This window comes from Astatotilapia calliptera, chromosome 1 (genome assembly GCF_900246225.1).
Source record: "Astatotilapia calliptera chromosome 1, fAstCal1.2, whole genome shotgun sequence".
NCBI classification, from domain to species: Eukaryota; Metazoa; Chordata; class Actinopteri; order Cichliformes; family Cichlidae; genus Astatotilapia; species Astatotilapia calliptera.
Window position 1 is genome coordinate 17957487 of NC_039302.1, and position 15747 is coordinate 17973233.

At 42.6% G+C, this 15747-nt stretch overlaps 1 protein-coding gene across 7 annotated transcripts in view; it reads left to right on the forward strand.

The window, feature by feature from the left end:
- Positions 1-15747, forward strand: part of sox6 (SRY-box transcription factor 6) — a 129389-nt gene that overhangs the window by 94970 nt on the left and 18672 nt on the right. For all 7 annotated transcript variants that reach the window (XM_026167286.1, XM_026167266.1, XM_026167257.1 and 4 more), the window contains 4 exons: positions 3282-3361; positions 11007-11156; positions 13177-13354; positions 13539-13726. In XM_026167286.1, the coding sequence (XP_026023071.1) occupies positions 3282-3361; positions 11007-11156; positions 13177-13354; positions 13539-13726 (596 nt within the window). The remainder of the gene's footprint in view (positions 1-3281; positions 3362-11006; positions 11157-13176; positions 13355-13538; positions 13727-15747) is intronic.

Here is a 15747-nt window from a genome sequence, read left to right on the forward strand (position 1 = left end):
TCATCACCCCGTCCACTGGCTGTGCTCAATGGCCTGGTGCTGCATGGTAGGCAGGCACAGTCATAGAGACACCAAGTCATCGCTTAAACAAATAGATATATAAGTTGGACTTCTTAGCCTGTTTGCACTGTTTACACAGACATGGCAGCATTCAGTCTGAGGTGCCTTTAATGGAGCTGGAGAATGACCCCATAGTCTTTAGTCTCTGCCAGTCGCCCTCATAGGTATCCTGCTGACAGTTGATAGTTTTCTCATGCTATCTTATTTTATTTTGTTTTATTAGTTGCCAGATTTAAACTATTCTGTCTTTGTAGTGTTTGTTTTTCAAGTCATTCAAACTGGATGTTTACTCTTTATGAGTAAGTTGTATGAAGAAGGATTCTTTTTATGTGTGCAGAGTGTGTGTCGCAGGTTCCATTGCTAGACTTAAAGATCTGCAGGGCCTCAATCAGGGATTACTCAAATCACAAAGATATTTCTTGGTATATTAAAATGTACTATATATTGCTACCTGAAGCCCCGTTGCTTTTGCTGGGTTTGGCATTGGGCTGCAATACTAAAAATGCAAAGACATTTAATTTTTATTAACAATATTTATTTGTGATCTTCTGCTTTTCACAATACAAACAAACCATGATAAAACACTGTATATACATATGCAATCTAAGAGAAAACAAAATATTCCTCTAATGTTTGAGAGCACGTCTCATGTCCAAACAGAGTTGCTGTCTTTTTCATTTTGGCAAAGTTAATGTGACTCAACTTCCAGTCAGGTTGTGCTATTATACAGTAATCTTGATTCTTGTTTCATACAAAGTGCAGATCCAAGGATTACTGCTTGAAATTCTTTGGAGGCACCAGCAAATGCACACCTCAGCTTGTATTTTGGGTTAAACTGCTGCTGCAACATTTTGGATTAGAAAAAACTTGTTTTTTTCCTGTTACTTTCAGTGTAGTTAAATCCAATGCCAACTGCAGAAGCTTGGTAAAACTCAAACGTGAGATTTTACTGGGGTACAGCAGATTAATGATGGGGCACATACCCCTGTGAAAAGGGTTCAAGCGATGCCTATGTTCCATTTTTTACTCGGCAACAGTTCATTTGTTCTCCTTCACATTGTTCACATTGCTCGGAAACCTAAAAATTGCAACATTGAACGTGAAGCTGGTTGACTAAGTGAGTTTCATTAATCACAACCTGAGTCATATAAAAATATACATAATCACTATCTGTAAGCACTTAATTGGAAGCATCCTGGAGCACTTTGTCTGGACTGGCACAACAGCAATACAAAAGCATCCCCTGTCATTTTTGCCCCCATAAAAGCCTGATTTCTGTACTGTGTCATTTCTGTGGGTCATTTCTGTACTGTTAGTGTTAACATCACGTGAGACAACGATAAATACTATTAGATAAGTTACTTTTTAGATTTAAGGCATATATTTTTGCGTGTCACAGACAAAATGACAAACCAGCTCCCAAAAATTGCAACAAAGTCACTTGTAAATGTAGCTCAGCTAGTCACTGTTCAGAACAGCTATGCTATAAATGACAATGCAATGTGGGATCTTTGTGTCTCTCCTATGATGCTCTCAAATCTAAACAACGAAGTGCTTTACTTGTTTCAAGTTAAAGGAAACTTAAAAGCTGGTGAAAAAAGATGATCAGGTTTGACAGTTGCAGTCATTCATTCATAATTTGATCTACCCTAAGAAAGGTTTCAGCTACATCTGTCAACCCTCAGGAGATCTACGACTTATTTCTTGGCACCACATGAGGGGGGAAATATAGCCTGTTGTGACTATGGCGTCATCAATACGACCCCCCAACCCCTCTTAGTGTTTAGAATCCAGGCTCTCAACAGCAAAGCAACAAGGACCCTTTTTTTTTTCTTTTTTACAAAGGAAGTAAAACATTTTAAATGCTTTTCCTTTTCGTTACGAGGGGTGCTAACCTGCAGGAGTTTACATTCTGTTGGAGTCTGGTGCCTAGACACAGACTTTGATGACCCAAGTCCCAGACTTTGGAGTCTCAAGATCCCTCAGCAGTCGTCGTGCAGCACATGACCCTCCCCAGGTTTCACATGACATCTAAAGACATTCAGCCATTTATTATCCCCCAAACCCTACGTCACAGACAGCAAATGAGACCCCCCCCCCCCCCCCCCCCTACATCCAACTTAGCACTATTTGAGACCACTTCTGCTATGTGATTTTATTTGCTACTAAATGGGGATTGGATTTCCATGGCCTGTATCACATTGTGCTGTGCTGTACAAGATTGCAAAGTGAGGCGGGCGGACGAGGGCAAAGTGAAAGAGAAGGTGTATACATTTGCCTTGTCTGTGGCTTAATGGCTCCATATGTTTGTGAAGAGAAGTGACAGCCAGAAGTGGGGTCTGAGCGAAGGCCAACTACCCCTCCCTGCTCTCGCAGTGCACGCCATCACCCCTCCTTCAGATTCATGCCTCAAACCTACCTCTCCCGTCTATGAATGCTGTGCTTCCCAGTCTCACTGGGGATGTTCTCTCCGTCTCAACACACAAGGTTGACCGTGTAAAGGCTTCTGCAACCCTATGGATATCACTCACGCTGCAGCCATTTTTATATCCCTGTGTAACAAATGTGCTGATGGTGGGCCAACAGTAATGAATACTGCTGCTATTTGGAGATTATTTCCTCCTTGCTTGATCACAGTGGCATATGAGATAAGAATGTGGTTTTTTTTTAACCAGTGTTATTGTGACAGCACACTTGTTCTAACCAGTTTGCATACAAGTGCTTCCACTCTGTTGCCAAAGCTATCACTCAGAAACAAACAATGTGGCACTGAACAATAACCAGACAAGTCTACAGCTGTATGAATTGCCTGAGAGAACATACTGGTCTTTTACAAAAGCACTAACTGAATACCAAGGGAGATATTTAGCATCTAATCAGAACACAAACACACGCACACTCAAGCACACCTTTAAAGAATCCCCACCTTGTTTAACAGTGTCTTATTTACTGTTGTCAGGGGATTTGTAGTGCACAGGTGGAGTAAAAAGGGAATGGTGTGGAACTTTCGTAAGTAATTCTGCTCTTGTTAAACCCCCGTAGGCTTTTTGTTAATGCAGATGTTTGGGCTTGAAGCCGAGCGTTCGTTGCTGTTCGCCACATTTCTGTGGCAAAAGTAGTGGAGGGCCCAGAATCCGTGTTGGCACTTGCCTGGTCGCTGTGGGCCGGCTCATTGTCTGAACCTGTATGCATTGTTGTCTCTTTCTTTCTGTCTCTGACAGGTGATAACTACCCGGTGCAGTTCATTCCATCCTCAGTGGCAGCTGCAGCAGCGTCAGGACTCAGCCCCCTCCAGCTTCAGGTATGTACAGTACTATGACAAAGAATGTTAGCGACGCTCGCCAAGCTCAGGGCAGAAAGGATGGCTAAGCAGCTGTACACTAAGTAATGAGGCGCACACTAAATAATCCTGGAGGCCCCAAGCTCACGCTCGCTTATCACCTTACGTATGTAATTCATCCCATATGATAGAGGTTTCATCCCCACCAGCTCAGCCAGAGAGTTAGGAAGATAATAGTTATTAGAGAGAATGAAAATCACTTTGGTTGCATTAATCACCCACCAGTGAATTTATCGGAAGACAACAGGCTGCAAAAAAAATCTCTTTCCTAATGCTTTCATCTAGAAAACGACTGTGCTATTTACAGTTTATCTCTTTGTAGAAAACAGCTAAGAAAATTATTAAAATTAGTCTAATAAAAAAATGTGTGAGAAGAGGATTCGAGCAACGAGAAATGTTGAGAGAGGCTGTGAGCCCTACGGGCTGCTCCAGGACTTCTCTCACTCAGCGTTTAAGAGCTAAACCTAGGTCAGGGCTTAACCTGAGGCCATAATGTTTAATGTAGATAATTATCTGTGTTCTATTATTCAACTTATCGCTATTATAAATAGTAATAAATATAAATAGCTAATGAGAATTTTAAATAATTACTTCCCCCCCCCCCCCCCCCCCCCCCCCAACTTTTCACTGATTTTTATTTCCATTAAAAAAAACAAAACCAATGGAAATCTGAACATTGCTGATTGTTGCTTCTCTAATTATGATTTTTCTTAGTAGTTCTGAGTAATTGTAGAATTTCTGTCTGGAAATCTTAGTTGTAGTTCTTTGGAAACAAAAGCAGCAAACAAAGAATATAAAAGTATCCTACCCAGCATATGGTTAAGTGGCCACTGCTGCTTTATCAACAACACCAGTAAGTTATTTTACAGCTACAGAATGTGATGCTAAACAGCAGAAAGAAGTAAACCACGAGTGAAAAGCTAAGCTCAAGACTAAGGGGAGACTCTTTGCACACTGATATATGTGGCATTTGTCCTTCAGAAGCTACCACTGTCAGTGTTAACGAGCCTTGGCAAGTTCGAACAATGCACGCAGCTGGCTCTGAAGAGCCGTGCGTCATTATGCATCCAGGAGAAGAGCTATCAGAAGCATGTAAGGTGTTAAATGAGTCTGTTCATGTTTGAGGATGCGTGTCTGTGAGTGTAAAAGATGGAAGCTGCTTTTCTGAATATCTTTCTGGAGTACATATGCGTGGCTTTGTGTGTCATAGTGAAGTTTATTGGAAAGGAGTGTCAGTTCAGACAGGCATACTCAGCCTATTTATAGGGGTGTATGAGGTCAGATGAAACAGTCGTATATCTGAAGGTTGGGGTAAGAACGGGAGACGGGTCTAGAGTCATTAATTCTGACTATGTATCTAACCCTGGGAATGGGCAAAAACAGTGCCTCCAAGACCATGACTTGGCTGACCTTTACAGAACACAGTAAACAAAAAGAGGTGCATTTTCCATTAATTGAAGTCTGTCAGCCTGTCACATATTCCGCCTGCTGGCTGCTATTTACCCTGCATAGAGATTCCCCTTAAAACAGTAAGGCTAATCAAACATGCCCTTTTCTGCATAGCTGGGATCAACAAACCATGTGACTGACACCACTTCCTCTACAAAGCGCTGGGAGCCTGGTATGATTAAAACCATCATCTCAACCCAGTCATGGAATTAAGTTGGAGTTGTTTCCTCTCTTTTCAAACCAATAATACCACCAGCAACTTCCTTCATCGAAATTAAACTACTGAAAAGTGTCCTTAAATAAATGCCTGTTTGTGACAGAAGGGACCAATGTGTAGAAAGGAAACACACTTTCTCTTGAAATGAATGCCATCTTAATACCAGCGCCACTTGATATTTTTGAAAGTTTATAAATCATCCAGCGCAATTCTCCATTAACTTCATTAAACTGTCCTGAAATGTTCTAGTTCCCACCCCCAAACCTATTGTTTATCTTCCTTGTGCACGCGGTCACATGAACACACGCAGATACAACATCCCACACACATATGGTTGAATAGGCTGCCCCCCTCAATTAAAATATCTCTTCCTGTCAGCTGAATGGCAAGGTATAATTTTCACCAATTTACTCGATTTCGACTGTGCAATATATGAACCTTAAAAAATTATCTTATTGGTAGAATTAATTCCCACAATGCTGCAGAGGTAATGTGATCAGCCATCCAGCCAAAGAGGCTAGCCGCTCCGTCAGTCTTAATGTTGGCCACGAAGCCTCTTCACAATCTTCTCTGTCATAACAGTCTGGGATCCTCCCCCATTCCCCGCCCTTTCTCGCCAAGAGAAGAAAACCCAACAAGGTAACAAAGGCTTCGAGCTGATGGATGTAAATGAATCTTGCAGGATGCGTTTGAGTGTTGGGAGACTGTAATTTGCTTGTCAATACAGGGTGGTAGCATCACTCTGGTGGCTGGCAGTCTGCAAGTGGCTGTCACCAGGCATTGCTGTACCACAGGGCAATTTCACTCAATGTTTTCCTGACAGATTGGCTCTGGTCCGCAACTCACAGGAGAGGAGACGGGTAAACTATCCCAGCGCGACATGCCCCTCTTCATTAGTGCCCACACAGAGGCGGGATGAGCCTAGGACCAGCAGGAAACAATGGCTCCATCCCTGCCTGTCCCTCACTGATTACAACTGACATGTCTCACCTAACAGAGGAAATTGTGCTGAGATTGTAACCCAATCTCTCCGGACACCTACTATATTCAATTGAGTGAAGATACAAGAAGGGAATTTCCCTAATTCCACAAAAGAATTTTCTATTTGGGATAGCATTTAATTTGCTGTTTGTACATTATTCCTTGCCAACTGAAAAAAACTATTTACTTAAGGAAAATGTGACCCTAATGCGTATCGCCCGTCTTCATGAACCGCTGAACAGTTGAAAAACCTTCGAGAAAGCCCTGTTTTTACCACTGGAAGCAGACTTTGGAGTTCAAGCCGTTTTACAGAAAGCATTACTGTAGAAGACAAAACATCTGGGTTCTCTGTATGTAGTGTCACCGCTGGACAAAATAAAAAAGAAACCCTCTGCGTTTACTCAGTCAAAGGTCCATTTTCTCTCTCCTGCTGTCTCATTCTTAAACCTCTTAAACCACCACAAAGTGTCTTAGTTTAAGTATTTCTCTTTCAATTACCCCATGCTATTTTTTGTGTTTCTCTTGGCTTTTTTTCCCCTATGAATTGTCCTGGCGCATGACATCCTCATGCTTTACATTAAAGGAAGCGGAGCTGCTAGAAATAAGACTTTTGCCGCATTTGCAACGGCATCTCTCCAGGGCCACGATAAACCTGGGCCCAGCCTCAGCTCATGCTCCCACTGTAAAGATGAAAAGAAGCCCATATGCTTAGCAACAACCCGGACCAGATCTCGAGCCGACAGACACATCTAAAGGAGTACTCACAGGCTTAGATGACTGGTGCGATAAGAAAGAGTGTTACACAATCAGGTACAAACAGGAAGAAAGTGGGAGAGCAGCAAACCCCGCATTATCTTTTGTTTGGATGTAAATGCCTGTGTAGTACAGATGTGAAGAAATGGCTTCTATCATTAACAAGTGAAGCACTTTTGACTTTGAAAGAGAGGGAGAGAGGAGGAGAGGGGGTAGAGAACAGACATACTGTAGAGAGCAGCTGTTTTTGTGTTTATGAGCAAAGGAGCTTGGTCTTTGAAGGTAACCCAGAGCAGTGCAGCAATGCTGGAGTGTGTGTGGAAGGCTGGCTAATAGGAAGGCTAGGTGAGCAGCTGGATAGAGGCAGTGGTGAACAGAGGGACAGATGGACAGATAGAGTTGATAATGCAGTGAGCAGCAGTGAATGGGAGGGTTGGCTCTGGGGCCCCTGGGCCTGGAGTATCCACACTCACGCCTACACAAGACAGTCTGCGATTGTGTGCATATATACAAGTTAGAAACTGAGAGAAGGACTGGACTGTCTACTCAGTAGTTGTGTGATAGAGAATCCGAGAAAGGCAGTGGGAGGGAAGGAGGGGTGAGAGCAGAGCAGGTTGGGTGCCAGCAGATGAGACAGATGTTGAGCCATACTGGAAAGCATCGGCACAGTGCACCAGGACGCCTTCCTCCACTCTTGACATCTGGGCTTAGCCTGGGTCAAGGCTGCATGGTCGCCCTGGGCAATGAGCCTGTACAAGCCTTGTGGCAAACTGGGCTGGCGCTGTGCTGCCTTTTAAATGGTGTGGTGCACTGAAGCACAGTTAATGCCCTCATATCCAGTCCAGTGCTCAGTGCCCAGGCCAGACAGAGGTGAATGAGACATTGACATAGAGACGCACTCGCACACAAAGAGATGAGAGTGTGTTTAGGAAACCGTGGCTATTAGACAGTGTTTAGACAATGTAAAAGAAGATGTTGGTGTATAAAATTGCAATGGCTTAAAAGCAGTTTCCCTATTTAATATATTCAAAAGCCACAGTTGGAAATGTGCAATGCACCGTCATTGCTGGCAGCAAAGAATCTGACAAATATCTGCCACTATATTTTCCACCACATATTGCCACGCTACAACTCATGTCTTTCTTTAAAAAAAGAAAAAAGAAAGACGCACATTTGTTTTTCATCAATTTCTCGTTAAAAGACAAGGCTTACACTCCTGTGTTTCCAGCAGGAAAAACATTCACTCCATAATTGATTATATTGTGTACTGAGCTATCAGCTTTGTTATTTCACTAAACAAATACAGGGCTGCCCGCCCTGATTGCATATCATACTTTTGAGATGTCTAACATCATCAGCAGAGTGTGTAATCTCAGTTTAATGTCACAGGCAGAAAAGTGAACCTCCCCGTTTAACCTCTGCTGCCTCCAGAGGGCTCGTTTTTAATTACCAGAGGCTAACAAGCTGACCTAGGGCGTGTTGTGCTCACTTTGAATCTATGCTTGCTGAGATCTGCTCTGCTCTACTGGGAAATGAGGAATGATGGGGTCAGACGAAGGATATTAGGTTATGTGTTTGCCTTCTGATTTATATGTCCTGTTTTTGTTTTACTTTTTATATTATTTTGTATTGTGATTGCCATACATGTACACTTTTAATGGGACTGGCATGTTTTTCATAGAGAACATAAAATAGAATATTTATCTCTTGCCAGTTCCTAAAAACCCCTGATTGTAATCCCATTAGCTAACATATTCATTTTGATGTTTACATTTGCAAACTGTAGCTCAGCGTGCTGCTTGTTTTTCATGGAAATAAAAAGTGTTAAGAATATTGAGGGTCCTGATATTTTTAAAAGGTTTGACTGCTCCTTCTGTACTCCAGTGTTGGAACACTGACTTTCAGCTTGACCCTCATTACCATGAACCTCTCTCTACGCCACCTGGCAAGCAGTTATGAAGAAGGGGTTATTAGATGTGAGAGCGTCAACTGAGGGAAACAGGCAGATGTGTTCAGCTCAGGGAGACCAGCTTTGGCAGGATACGTCAACTTTCTGACACCGGAGTGATTGTTGTCTCCAATTGAAATACAAAGCCAAAAACATCTATAAACCCTACCAGACTTAATACTGAAAAATACTCACTGAACACTGACATTTTTCCAGTTTCTTCTTGTACACTGTATAGCAACTTAACAGATTTGACTTTCCCCTTGATTGTATTTATTGTTCTTTGGTTCATGGAGGGTTCCTGCTCGGGCTTAAGAGTAGCCGTTGCTTCTCACCCTGTGGCATTGACCTGCTAATCAGTACTAGCATCCTGACTGTGTGCAATTTGAGGCAAAGTCTAATTATGTTCTTTTTCCGGGACAATAAAATTCTTCCCACACAAGGTCAGGGGCATGCCCATCGACAGGCCTGTTAGCAAACATCTGTCCAACAGACTCTTCGACTTAGGCTTGCATGTAGCCTAGAGTGATAGGCAGTGAATTGAGAATATGTTCTTTCTGTCCACTATTTCTTTCTCTCTCTGTCGCTAACCCCACCATCCATCTCACCTCACCTCACCTCACACAGATACACATACGCCGACACAAAGAGTGCCCTTAACAGTGACATTAACTAAGTCTAGCTCAGATGAGAAGAAAATAGAGTTAGGCCCACTCCTGTGTCCGATCCTTTCCGAGACAAAAGACTGTTTGTGAGGGAAGGTGGAGGCAGTGCTATCATTGTGGGAACATAATCAGTCTGTCATTTCCGCTGCCCATGTGCTGTTGTTATCCCTAGGTCCCCTGGAAGAATGGACCTTTTGTACTGCCGCTTATGTGGCAGCGATAAAGTTTCTTACAGGAGCACATATGTGTTTATATCTGCAGATATGTGCATGGACATAAAGTGCTTTATTTGGTCTAAGTCTTCATTTAAACTGCCAAAGGTGAGGACAACAGGGCCGGGTTGCCTTTTCTCATCCAGACAAATGTGTTCTGTGTTCGGCCAAGCAAACCAGGAAATGAGACAAGGTTTGTTGATTGGCCAGTGGAAGCGAAATTAGATTCTCTCTGACAGCACCGTCTGACTGCATAACACAACAAACCATAAGGTTTAGCTAGTCTGAGGATAGCAAAGCAGCAGGGGAGTTAAGGGCTGCTATTTGTCTGATGAAGTGAGGGCTAAGGCTACGTGGAGTAACACATTTTCTCAGACAGTAGCTCTATTTTACAGACCCCTGCCATTTGCAGCAGGAGACAAAACCCAATTTCATCACTTACCTGGTGGCCAATCAAAACACACCTCCAACTGAAAGAAGCCTCCAGTGGGAGTGCTGGATCTGCAGACACACAGAAAAGGCACGAAAATGATCATTTGATTTACAGTTAAATATTATAAATTTTGATATCAAATCAAGAGATAAAAATAGACAAGTTGATTTTAAGATACCGAGCCATAACTTATAAATTACCCTCCAAAATGTGATGCATTTGACTCACGCTGCCTTTTTATGCATCCAATCCCTAATATCAGTGTATTTAACCACCAGTTCAAATATTTGCCACATTATCAACCTCTTAAATTGAGCCTTCAAAGTTCAACTCTATCTGAGGCAATGTTTTGCCATTTGCACCATGCTCTTGGGTAATAATGTCACCAGCAGCTGAAAACCTTACTGAATGAACACCAAGAAATATAAAGTGATTGCATCAGTGTTCTCTGTAAAGATTTCTAATCTTTTATAATGTGTGTTTTTAACATTTTCTGTGATGGCAATTCAACTGCGGTTGGTTGTGGAACGGGACCGTCTCACATTGCTGTGTACAGACAAAACACAGACCAGAAACTTCAATTGCAAGTTGTGTAGAACTAGAGAAACGAGAGATCTTTGCTAACACACTTGCATCCATTCGGCAAACTTTTCTCTGTGATGAGTGGAAAATAGGGGCTCCAAGTATTTGAATGAAAGCCATCTCTGTGTGGTTTTTAAGACTGCTGTCTCTCTCTGGGTTCAGCCTTTGAAATACAGTTAAGACCTTTGATGGAGGTTCTCTGCCAGCCTCATGGAAAGAGAGGAAAGACGTAAAAGAGAGAGGGGAGATGAAGGCAGACAGAGAAGCAGAGAGAGTTCTAGGGAGAGGAAAAGACAGAATATAAAACTTTGAATGTTTGCTGGATTTGGATGTTAACGCCTTGCGGGTTTCTCCACCTCTCTACAGCAACTGTATGCTGCCCAGCTTGCCAGCATGCAGGTCTCTCCCGGAGCCAAGATGCCTCCACTCCCCCAGCCACTCACGGCTAGTGGGCCCATTTCTCCGTCATCTCTGAAGAATGACAAGAGTTCCTCCAGCCCCATCACTCAAGTCAAGGTACAACCCTCGACTACTTCAACCAGCCCACCCACCAACCCAGGCCTTGAGTGGTACTTGACCTAGCCTAGCCTATTTGGTGTTGTCTGAGTAAACTAGCATCTACAATGTTCAGTACTTCAGTATTACACCCGGCCGTTGGTGAGCCCAACCTCTAACAGACCATCAATCTCTGGGGCTTTAACAAGGCCCTCTCTCTCTTAACCAGAACTCTGTGGAAATGGTTGCTATAGCTATGGCAGCTTCAAGCCAGTAATTTGTGGAACACGTGTTTTTTTTTCTTTCTTTTTCACAATGAAAAGGCTTTTCTTTTTTTGTAACTAAAATGGAATAAATCTCTTACCACGGTGCTATACAACTACTGAGTAGGACTGACAATTTTTTTCCCTTGTAAACAAACTAGGATGTGCTTTCTGCTGCTGTATGGCACGGCTCCACCAGACCTCCATGCAAAGGAAAGGCCGCATACATCATTCCCGCTCATTAAGGCCATAATCAGAAACATACGCCCATTTGAAGTAGTTTAGTTTAATAATATCACAATGGAGAAAAACCATAAATCATGCCTTCAAATAGTAGGAAAGCACTCCAGCTTTTTGTTCGTGTGCTTGCGCTCACACACAGCCAAAAACACACACCCATTCAGGTCCTCTGCCTCCAGGAATATCCATCAATCTGGCTCAAGTATATGGATGTCAAGTAGGGCAATGTTAATACAAGGCTAATTCTAGTCCAAATATTACCAATTATGCCAAAATTAAGGACTTCAGATGACATGAATTATTCATAAATAAATGGATGGCAAACGTATACTGGCATCATCCCATCCCCATCCACAGTCCAGTGGAATCGGATTGCCTTCAGTTTTGTTTGTCTGTTTTCAGCTTCACTGCATGACAAACTGTTATTGGCACAGCAATAACAAGGCCTTGGGGCAGTCTATGGTAGAGCCATATGTTTGGACAAGGAGACACTTGGGCTTTGAAAAATACTGTTAATGACAGCATGAGCCCTAATCTGATTTTAAAAACTGATGTGTACATCCATGCGACTTATCTTGAGCGGTGTGACATTTTTCTTGTGGCATCTTTGAATTATTCCCATTTACAATCATTCAGCATTTGATTGTATTTAAGAGAATCTAATATACACATTGTTTCATGGTTTTTGCCCAGTTTTAGCTTACAGAGCAGTTTGTTAGTCATAATCAAATATTTAACTGTATAAATAATATTTTTATTCAAATTATACATAGAGCATAAAAAGTGCGAGTACTTTAATATGTCATTATTAAATACCTGGCCTCTTCGGGTACCCGTAGATAAAGCATTTTTGTTCTCAAATGTCCTGTATAAAATGCATTTGTCATCTTATATCAGTAACTGGTCTTCAAGGCCACAACCAGCACAAAAATACAGCACCAAGAAAATCTGTGCTCCCTGACCTCATCTCAGAACCACACTGCACATCATATTTTTTAGGAATAGGCATATCAAAGCTTACGATAAAACCAAGTATGCACAAATGAGGAATGAAATTAGAAAACAAGTTAATGAAGTAGATAATGTAAGTCGACATCTGATGAATGGAACAGCTGTCTTTGATCATTGGCACCGCTGTTATCTGGTCATTATTTATTCTTCGAACCAGAGTGCAGACACAGAGAGCAGGGAGGAGGAGAGGGAGAACAGATGAAGATGTACAGAGAGACAGAATCTGCTTTAATTAGTGTGAACAAAGGCGCTGGGCAACTGTGAGGAAGCTCACAGTGGCGCAGCTCCTAAGAAAGGATGGATGAGAGGGGATGGTAGGAGAGGGGAAGACGAGAAGAGAGGAGAGGGGAAAAAGCAAAATGAGGGAGGAATCAGGGAGGAGGTGTAGGTCACAATAGGGATTCTGTAATTAACCAGAAACAGAGGAGAGCTGTGCTGTCTGGAAACCCGGAGCTCCTCCAAACGGAGGAGGTGGGGGCACCCATTAACATCTGTCTTCTTTCATACTCCTATCTCTTCTGCTGTAGGAGGAGGGAACACAGCCCCTCAACCTGTCTGCTCGGCCAAAGACGACAGAACTGATCAAGTCTCCTACGTCCCCGACACAAAATCTGTTCCCCGGCAGTAAAAGCAGCCCTAACAGCTTCATGAGCAAGGGGGGTACCCCCAGCCCACTTGGAGGTCTGGGCCGGGGATCTTCTCTGGGTAAGACGTCAAAGTGTTTCCACTTGACAAACACAGATTTACTCTGTTCAAACATACACCTACGCTATACACTCACATCCAGAGAGACCAGAGTAGAAAACGTTTGTACGGATGCATTTTGGTTGTTTTTCTTTTCTTTTTTCAGCATGACGTGCTAATTTCACTCTGCTCTGTGTGCATGCAGATATTCTGTCCAGCCTAAACTCTACCGCGTTGTTCGGGGACCAGGACACAGTGATGAAGGCCATCCAGGAAGCTCGGAAAATGAGGGAGCAGATCCAGAGGGAACAGCTGCAACATCACCAGCAGGGCATGGAGGCAAAGCTGTCTGCCCTCACTTCAGTGGGCCTCAACAACTGCAGAGCTGACAAGGTTAGAACAAGTTCCATTTCATCTTTCTCTTTTTTTTTAATCCCTGAATCAGGTCCTCTCTATTGCAGGACTTCTCTAAAAAGGAAAAAATGTTAGTAGCTGACCACAAGACTGTTTGCTCTCCCTGCAAGTAGCGGAGGAAAGAAACTATGCAAGAAAGTGGAACATGCCGATTTTGCTACAGCATTAATTCTTAAGACTAATCATTTTCTTTAATCCAAGTCCAGGGAGGTCGTAATGATAACAGCTGGCATAGTTTAGTGTGTTCATGTATGTTTACTCAAATTAGCATGAATATGTTTGTGTGTGCGTGTTTAGAAGCTTGTGCGTTGCCGGTGTTGGTGTGAGGGCCATGACAGGCCATGGCACTGCCCGGTGTGGGTTAAGAAGACTCTGAAGTCTCTGCCCAATTAAAGCCGACTTGCAGCCCTCTCCGTCCCCTGACACGGGATGGGGTTGCTTTGTACCAGGAGCACACACTCCCAGGGATTCCCTTTAAAAATATCTTCAATCGATGAGTCAATCAAGGAAAGAAAAAAGCTGTCCTCCTCTCTTCAGCTTGATGCCATGTTGCCAGTTGGCTGTGAGGAGCAGGCAGAAACTGGGAGCGATGCTCATTAATATTTCAGCACCTGACACTTTCAACCAACAGCCTCAACTAGGTCAATGTATATGTAAAAAAGTCAATGAATATCTATTTTGATTTCCGTCTAATTTGGTGTTTGGAAGATATCACTGTCTATGCAGGTGGCAATCAACTATGCTCTTACTGAAGTGAGGCAAATAAACCGATGCAGCCCATCGAGGCGATGGAGAGGAAGCACAGAAGCATGAACAAAGATAAGAAACTAACTGAACTGATCAATCTCGTAATTCCCCAACAAAAAACTCAAATAGATGTGACTTAATTTAAGAGACGAACAGGTGTGCCGCCTTCCACAAAAGATTTGTGAGCTTTTATTTTATTATTTTAGTTACATTGTGACACATCACGCTTCAAGCACGAGTGTTCAAGTACCCTTTAGTCATCCTCAGTCACAGGAGCCGCCTCCCTGCGTCACAACTGAGGTGAACCTGTGGTCAGCCAAGCAGTTAATTCTGGCATGACAAGAAAAGAGCAGAACAATGGCTTAATCAACAGACTGCACACACCTACAGCTACACTGTCCGTGTGGTATGTAGAGCATAAAATGTTTTTACTTTCTTTTTAGTCGGTTTAAGGTTTTTTTTCTTTTCTTTCAACTTTGCACTCAGCTTGTGATCAGCCAGTTTTAGAGCAATAATCTGAGATTGTAGAGATCCTTTCTTTTTGCTTGAAATAATGACTCATTCCTCACCAAAACACCTTTTGTCTGTATTTTTCAGCACTTACTTGTTTATGGCAGTAACAAAGTGAATGTATAGTATTCAATACTAGAATGTATGAAAGGCAATAAAGTACTATTTAGAACAGTTGGATCGCAGTATTGTGGCTATTTAGACCCATGCATGCCTTTGAAAAAACTATGATACCCACCTCTTTTTGTGACATATCAGTCCTGTTAAACGGCACCTTAACTGAGCACACCCTTGGACTGCCTCCTACGCAAATCATAGTGAGATATTGTCACCTCTTAGTTTCAGTGACACTGGTCCTATTAGGATGGTGTAAAATTAGATGCAGGCTTTATCAAGTCAGCTAAAAGAATTGCCCCCATCATCTTCATCCTTTGGCTGTAATAAAGAACAGTCAGTTGTAATTCAGCAGTGAAATGAGAGAGAAGCCGAGCGGGTCTTTTGCTGATACAACAAGCCAGCAGACTAGAATGGTTCGAATAGCCGAGATAAAAGCTTTCACTTTGGTCAGTTTCAGAATATTAATATTTTAAGAAAGCACCTCACCTGACATAAATATGGCGTGGTCTTTAATAACCCCCCTCCCAGTCTCTTGTTTGGAAGTTTATCAAAGTGAGAGCTTACATGAAGAAGATTCTGGAAAGGTAACATAAATGGGATTAAGGAGAGGTTAAGATCATTCAGTG